Here is an 8,546-nt window from a genome sequence, read left to right on the forward strand (position 1 = left end):
TCTGATCAGGTATGGGGTATGCTTAAATTGTCTTCTAAAAACCCTAATCACCAAATGATTCATTGGAAATTGCTGCATAGGGTTTATTTGACTCCAATGAAACGTTTTTATATGAATCTGTCATCTTCTCCTAAGTGTAAACTCTGTTCCCAAGGAGTTTTAGGCATGTTTTTGCATTTTTGGGGGGGGAGTGCCCCTCTCTCTCATCTTTTTGGACTCAGCTCACACAGGACCTATCATATTTGTTGGGTACTGAGATATGTTTGACTCCGCGCCATTTTTTTCATGAATGACTTTTGGGACTTCACCTTGTCCGTCCAACAATGATCTTTACTGTTAGCTGCTCTCACAGCAGCAAAAAAATTGCTAGTCAACCGTTGGAATCCTCCTCACACAATGGATAGAGGAACCTGGACTGTGTATTTGTTGGACATTAGTGAAGTGAAGTGAAGTGACATTCAGCCAAGTATGGTGACCCATACTCGGAATTCGTGCTCTGCATTTAACCCATCCAACGTGCACACACACAGCAGTGAACACACACACACACCGTGAACACACACCCGGAGCAGTGGGCAGCCATTTTATGCTGCAGCGCCCGGGGAGCAGTTGGGGGTTCGGTGCCTTGCTCAAGGGCACCTCAGTCGTGGTATTGAGGGTGGAGAGAGTGCTGGACATTCACTCCCCCCACCTACAATTCCTGCCGGCCGGAGACTCGAACCCGCAACCTTCGGATTACAAGTCCGATTCTCTAACCATTAGGCCACGACTTCCCCATCTCAATGGAACACTCTACTTCTCGTATACATGGATCTAATGTGAAAACTGTACATTCATGTCATTCAGCTTTTAATGTTGTGTCTTCTTTTCTAAAATCTTTGTAAAAAATTATTTTATTGTTATTAGTTTATCTATTAATATTAATTCATGTGTTTATTATGATTATTTATTTATTTATTATTTAAGTCTACCAAGGGGTGTGATGGGTTGGGGTGGGTTTTAAATTTGTACAGTTGCTTTTTGTTTTGTGCTACTGTTCCACAAAATAAAACTCAAACAGTTGTTAACAGAGAAAAATAATAATAATAAAATAATCATTCAATTTTTTCAGTCTCTTGACTTCCTTGGTTGTCTATAACAGCCTGAATACTGATTTCTGTGTAAAGAACTCAGGACAGTTTTTTCAGGAAATTCAGTGGATGTGACATGGACACCAGCTCTGGAGAGTCAAATATAAACTTTCCCTAGGCTGTTTATTTTAATTACTTCATCATGATGCCAATTAATTATGTTAACTCTCAAGTATATCACTTTTTTTTTTTTTTTTTGAGAGAGTTTTGGACAGAGTTCAATCAAAAAGAATGCTGGCTGCAGAGCACTTAATGACCTCTGAGTGTCATTAATAACAGATTTTTGAATGTTCCATACAGAACCTTTAAGACCCCACTGAGCAAGCCAAAGGACAATAGTGCAGACAAGGAACCAAAACTCTATCAGCAGGTTCTGGAGAAAAACAAAAACCCTGGAAGAAAACAAGCCCTGTCAGGGGGTTAGTTCTTCTCTAGCTTTACCAAATGACCACACTGTGACTGGTGAAAGCTGACTCCAATCTGAAGCACAATTTAATGTTTCTGTAAATTGATGGTGTTCAGTTCATGCTACAGTCTAACTGGAGACAGTCATGAGCCACAAAGGCAAAATTCTGCAACCATACAGCATCAATATATAGAAAGAGATATATGCTGTTTGCTGCTAGTTTTAAGAAAGCACATGATAAAATAAAAATATGATCATGTTTTATTAGTGTAATGATTGTTGTAAATGTGACTTACTGAACTGATCTGGATTCTTTAACCACAGGCAGCAGCTTCTGAAGAACTTCATCTGCTGCATTTTCGGCTCCAATAAACTGTTTTAGATCAAAAACATCCATCTTCTGCTCTGATGTCAGCAAAACATAAATCAGAGCTGACCACTGTGAAGAGGAGAGTTTGGTTTCTTTTATTCTCCCAGATTTCAGATAATTTTGGATTTCCTGCATCAGTGAATCATCACCCAGTTCATTCAGACAGTGGAACAGATTGATAGATCTCTCTGGAGAGTGATTCTCCTTGATCTTCTGTTTGATGTACTGAACTGTTTCTTCTTTGTTGTAGGAGCAGCTTCCTGTCTGTATCAGTAGTTCTTGTAAGAGAGTCTGATTGGACTCCAACGAGAGACCCAGAAGGAAACGCTGGAAAAGGTCCAGATGTCCATTCTTACTCTGCAATGCTTCATTCACAGCACTCTGATGCAAGCCAGACAATGGATTAAATGTCTTCCAGTATTCATTTATGCAGTTGTTTGTACAGGAGAGGTGTGCATACAGAGCTGCTAGATGTTCCTGGATGCTCAGATGAACAAAGCAGAAGACTTCCCCCTGAAACAAGCCAGACTCCTCTCTGAAGATCTGAGAGCAGAATCCTGAATACACTGATGCTTCCATCACATCAATGCCACACTCTCTCAAGTCTTCCTCATAGAAGATCAGGTTGCCTTTCGCAAGTTGTTGAAAAGCCAGTTTCCCTAGTTTGAGAATAATTTCTTCATCTTTTACTTTCTTCTCATAGTCCTTCTCATGTTTGATGTTGGTCTGAATGATCAGGAAGTGTGTGTACATTTGAGTGAGAGTCTTGGGAATCTCTCCTCTCTCTGCTTCACTCAACATCTTCTCTAGAACAGTGGCTGAGATCCAGCAGAACACTGGGATGTGGCACATGATGTGGAGACTCCTTGATGACTTCAGGTGTGTGATGATCCTGTTGGCCAGACTCTGATCACTGATTCTCTTCCTGAAGTATTCCTCCTTCTGTGGTTCATTAAAGCCTCGTACCGCTGTCACTCGATGGACAAACTCAGAGGGAATGAGATCAGCTGCTGCTGGTCTGGAGGTGATCCAGATGAGAGCAGAGGGAAGAAGATTCCCCACAATGAGGTTCATCAGCAGCACGTCCACTGAGGCTGATTCACTTACATCACACAACCTCACATTACTCTGAAAATCCAGAGACAGACGACACTCATCCAGACCATCAAAGATGAACAACACTTTATATTCATCACTGGATATTTCAATTTCTTTGGTTTCAGAGAAAAAGCCATGAAGAAGATCTGAAAGACTGAGTGTTTTGTCCTTCATCAAGTTGAGCTCTCTGAAAGGAAGTGGAAATATGAGCTGGATGTCCTGATTCTCTTTCCCTTCAGCCCAGTCCACAATAAATTTCAGCACAGAGACTGTTTTTCCAATGCCAGCGACTCCCTTTGTCAGCACAGTTTTGATGGCATTGTCTTGTCCAGATAAAGGTCTAAAGATGTCTTTGCATTTGATTGGCGTGTCCTCTGTTGCTGCTCTCCTGGATTGTGTCTCAATCTGTCTCACCTCATGCTCATTATTGATCTCTCCACTTTCACTGTCTGTGATGTAGAGCTCTGTGTAGATCTCATTCAGGAGTGTTGGGTTTCCCTGCTTTGCTGTTCCTTCATACAGATATTGAAACTTCTTCATCAGATTTGATTTGAATCTGCTTTGGACCAGTTGAGAGTCACAACTGAAAGAATAAACTAATAAGTTAAAGAGGTAGTGACAGTAGTAAAATAAATTATACCTGTACATCAAACAATTAAGCAATGCTACACAAGTATTGCTGTTGCTCTAAATTTAAACAAGCTATGCTTATATTCAGACGAACAGCACACTTGAGAATTGGTCTGTCAGACAGAAATGTTGTACCTCAAATCGGTTGATGTGTGTTTTCCCTTAGATGTTTCTGGCTGGTTCATGGACTGGTCACTCTTAATGGATGCACAGCTGGACTCCGGTAGGTTTGACTTTTTTACATGCAACTGACTTTAATAGAATAGAGACAAGAATTATTCATATGTTGATTTGATATGTAAATAAATCTCACCTTACTTCAAGTCAGCATTCAATGAAAATTAATCTATTTTTTAAATGCATGCTATAGAGATTATTGTGAACGATTCAATCAAGTATATGTTTCTTCTTTTTTTGAAGTAAAAATCTGTTGCTACTTCCGTTTCATTTATTTGTCTGTCTAGACATAAATGTTGTACCTCAGATCAGTTGATGTGTGTCTATCCTTAAATGTTATTGGCTCTAGTATAGACTGGTCACTCTTCATGGACACACAACTGGGCTCCGGTGGGTCTGATTTCTCACTGTAGCACCGACATGAACAGAATATAAACAAGAATTCATATAGCTAAATTTACTTTTAGATAAAGGTCATATTGAGAATTTTGTTTATCCAAGACAAGCTTTATAAAGGATAATATTATTAATGCTTTAGTGTATAGAGACCTTCAGGGTCCCAGCTATTTCAGCATAGCAATATGAGAAAATCACAAAGATCACCTTAACAGCAATTGCAAACACCCTGTTATGTGACATACAATGCATTGTTTATAAGATTACAATCATGTGATCACTTTAAGGTACCTGTCTCGTGGAGGTGTGTCTGCCATGATTTATTCAGTTTTCATGAAGCTGCACAGGCAAGCCACCAACATACAAAAACGAATGAAAATTAATAGGTGTAATTCACCTGAAGCTAGGTTACAGAACAGTTTATAGATAACAGAAACAATAACAAAAAAAACATGTTAAAATATATATTAGGGGTATAATGATACGCGTATTCGTATTGAACCGTTCGTTGAATTCGTTGGACTAATCCTATTACGTTTGGAAAATAAAAGGTTAAAGTGTGTGAAATATAATGTTCTCAGTGCCACTCCGCTTAACAACGTAGCCCAAACGACGTAACAGGCAGCGTGCTGTCTGCCCTGCGATAACCTCCCCTTGCTGGGGTGCGTCGAAAGACGGTGATCTTGTATCGACGATAGCCAGAGAAATTGTCAACAACATCAATTATTGGCAATCTTAAAAGCATTTGACATTTCCAATTAATCTTGGCCTGTTACATTCTTATTTATATTAGGCTTACACTGTAAAAAAAAAAAAAGTTGAGCCAACTTAAAATTAAGGTAACCAGCTTTAGCAGATTTTTTGAGTTCTCTCAAGTTATTTTTGTAGGAGATTCTCAACTTTTTGTTGTATAAACTTAAAACAACAAGTTGAGAAAACTCAAAAATCTGCTGAAGCTGGTTGCCTTAATTTTAAGTTGGCTCAACTTTTTTTTTTTTTTTTTCAATGAAATAAAAACTTTTATTTCAAGCACCGACTTTCAAAAACAACCTGTTTAACACGTTTCTTACTTTTTTTTCAGTATGTACAGGCCAAGGGAATAAATGAAAACAGCTATAGGCTAGGCCAGGGTTCCTCAAATATTTCCCTGGAGGTCGAGTCTGCTGCAGAGTTTAGCTCCAACCCTGATCAAACTCACCTACCTGTGATTTTCTAATGATCTTGAAGACTCTGATTAGCATGCTCAGGTGTGTTTGATTAGGGTTAGAGCTAAACTCTGCAGGAATGGTCCAGATTTGAGGATTCCTGAGCTAGGCTATACCGCATTGGTCTCAAACTCGATTCCTGGAGGGCCACAGCTCTGCAGAGTTTAGCTCCAACCATCTCCAAATCACACCTGCTTGGAAGTTTCTAGTAATCCTGAAGACCTTGATTAGCTGGATCAGGTGTGTTTAATTAGGGTTGGAGTTAAACTGTGCAGAGCTGTGGCCCTCCAGGAATTGAGTTTGGGACCAATGGTATACCGTTATCAGCATATGTTGAAGCAGGCCCGAATTGGCTAATCGGGAGCACTGGGAGGATTTCCGGTGGGCCGGTCTGTTTTTTGGCCCTTGGCCGCAAGGGCCACTACTGTCATGCCACTGCGGTTGAAATATAGATGCTGTCCCTAGACTGCCTGCACTCACAGCAGATCCACTCTTTTTTATTTATAATTTTCTCGCAGCCCCACTCGCAGAGTGCAGCCTGCAGGTTGCCGTTCCGTATAATACTGAATCTTTATGTATTTAAGGCATCAAAGAAGCGTCCCTTCTGACTACGGAACGCACAGTTTGTGCCGTATTCGCAGGCAAACGCCGCATGAAAACCAGACCATATTAATAACAAATCATCAACTGATAACTAATCATTTTTGCACAAATCATAGTTTTATTTGTGAACGTATCCGTTTGATAAAGGCTTTAAGACCAAGCGGAATCCTCTGCCGGCTGCTCCCGCTTCACAGAGAGTGGGACTCATCTCGCGCAAAAGGTTTTTGATTTCGCTTTTTTATTTTGCCAAATCAGTTTGGGCGAAACAGCTTGATAATGAGCCCAACATCCAGCAAGGCAGGAAAACATTCCATCTACCTGAGGGAAGACGTCTTTCACTATTGTAGTTTAATGCTGTTAAATAGAGAGAGAGGGAGAGAAATACATTTTAAAAATTTTACTTCTAGCATATTCTTAAACTTGGACCTCCTTATAGAGAATGAGGAGTTACATCACTTTCTCATTCTCAACAGCCTACACTCTCTAAGTTTTATTTAACTGAACAATACGCATTTCCAATTCACTATGGTTGAAATAGAATTTTAGTTAAAAAATGTATTGTTTAAAAAAAAAATGCTTTACTGACTGACGTTTCATAGACGTTCAGTTGTTACACTTTCAAATTTCATGCCATTTGTAGGCCTAAGTATGTAATTTCACAGTATTTTCACCTCCTAATTTACTAGGTCTACTTGTGCAGTCACAATTCTATAATGGCACAATTTACTCAGGCCGATTAGCTACTTTTTTTTTTTTTTTGGCATGACATTGTAATTCTTTTTTTTATATAAATAAGTTAAGCAAAACAAAAATGTTTTTTTTTTTCTGGGAACTTTTTAACTGCAGGCAGACACAGTAAATTACAGTACAAATATTTTGAGTGTCCCTTATTCTGTCCCTTATTTTCTTTAAAAAAATAAATAAAAAATGAATACAATTGTCCCTTTTCTGAAGTTAAGATTTTTACATCAAAACGAAAGCTCAAATAAAAAAATATACAATGAATTACGAGGCTGTAGAGAACAGTGCACTATTGCAGACTTGTATACTGAGGTTTTAATGAAATTATTTTAATAGCTTAATTAAGTTGTGAACTAAATTGGGCCAGTCTAAGGTATGAAACTCCAGGGCTGAAAATGAGTCCCAGTCCGGCCCTGTGTTGAAGTAGACTCGTCTCTCTTTGTCTCTGAGAGAATAAGCGGCGTCATATGCCGAAAGCGTCACTCCATCATTCTGTTTTTACTTTTACTTTCTGATTAGCGAATTGACTGAGATTAAAACGTTCCCCGGCATAAATCTTGCGCAAAATTTGTATTACAAATTCAGTATAAAGTATGTTCTATGAAAATTATGTTGTTGTTGTTGTTTTGAATTTTACAATTATGCAATTTTTTTGTGTAAATTAACATCACAGCTTGAGACATAAAAACAAACAAACAAACCAAAAAAAAAAAACATTAAAAACTTTACAGACGTTTACAACAATACAGAAGTGAACAATATTACTGAAAATATATTATTTTTAAAGTGTAGTTAAAGCATATAGAGTCTGTACAGCAAAAGACAATTAGCATAGCATAAAAGTCAGCCTACTATCAAAATATTGATCTTTAATGAAATACTTAAAATGTAAGTGTTTAGTGTTTGAGTATTACACGGATATTATCTGTTGATGAGGAAGTCATTTTCATTACTTCATCTTTAGACTCACCTTGACTGAAATGTTAGGCTACTAGACGCAGGTTGTCATGTAAAATCACGTTTTCCCAAGTACACGTAAATTCCTGGATAACAAACTAAAACAATCACTATTAGAGACTTTAGTAGCCAGTTTTTCCGATTAAGATCATCTTAAATGTAAAATGGCCAACAATTTACTTTCACTTTCACTGGCAGCAGGAAGAAAAACCCGGTATGGACTCTGTACAAGGGAACATTCCGGCTCAAAAAGAGAGACTAACATGATCGTATGTTGTCAAAGAATGATTATAATAAAGACGAGTTAAGGGTGGGGGATTAGTGTAATATTACATTAAAATGCAGAATTATAAATACTATAGCCTACATTCTGTATACAATTTAATATGAGTTGCTATGTTTTAAAATCCAAGTTCTTAGTGTCCAGTGAATTGAGGAAGGCATAGTGAATGTTTCTCATACTCTTTGTGCCTCTCTGAAGCAAAATCACAAAACATAATTTCACCAGTGAGGGTAAAATGAATGAAAACACTTGTTCAGTCATGGTTGCTCAGTTTATTTAAAATCAGAAAAGCATAAATCAACTCAGTCCATTTAAGTCCAAAGGCATACATGTTTAGCACAATAGAAAAACACTGATAAACCCGTATGTTTGCTTCAACTTCTTTAGAAAGAAGGAGAATTTATAGTAATTTTCCACAAAATTATATAATGTGAGGATGTTTGGGCACTCTCCTCTCTCACTATACTGTTGTCCTTTCAGCCAAAGCAAAAGAGGGAGCTTACAGACTGAAGATTATTACATATGCGGATGCAGAAGTCCAACATCAACA

At 38.1% G+C, this 8,546-nt stretch overlaps 1 protein-coding gene across 3 annotated transcripts in view; it reads right to left on the reverse strand.

Moving 5' to 3' along the window:
* The window catches only part of LOC306885624 (NACHT, LRR and PYD domains-containing protein 12-like), a 46,925-nt gene extending 39,019 nt beyond the window's left edge, over window positions 1–7,906 (reverse strand). For all 3 annotated transcript variants that reach the window (XR_013785566.1, XM_079442276.1, XM_079442275.1), the window contains exons 1-5: window positions 7,727–7,906; window positions 4,499–4,546; window positions 4,114–4,218; window positions 3,770–3,886; window positions 1,833–3,587 (exon numbers count right to left, since the gene is read on the reverse strand). Coding sequence is in view for 2 of the 3 variants with exons in the window: in XM_079442276.1 (XP_079298402.1) it covers window positions 1,833–3,587; window positions 3,770–3,886; window positions 4,114–4,218; window positions 4,499–4,524 (2,003 nt within the window). In the remaining variant the exon portion in view is untranslated. The remainder of the gene's footprint in view (window positions 1–1,832; window positions 3,588–3,769; window positions 3,887–4,113; window positions 4,219–4,498; window positions 4,547–7,726) is intronic.
* Window positions 7,907–8,546: the final 640 nt, after the last annotated feature.

Source organism: Barbus barbus (genome assembly GCF_936440315.1).
Source record: "Barbus barbus genome assembly, chromosome: 19".
Lineage (NCBI taxonomy): Eukaryota > Metazoa > Chordata > Actinopteri > Cypriniformes > Cyprinidae > Barbus > Barbus barbus.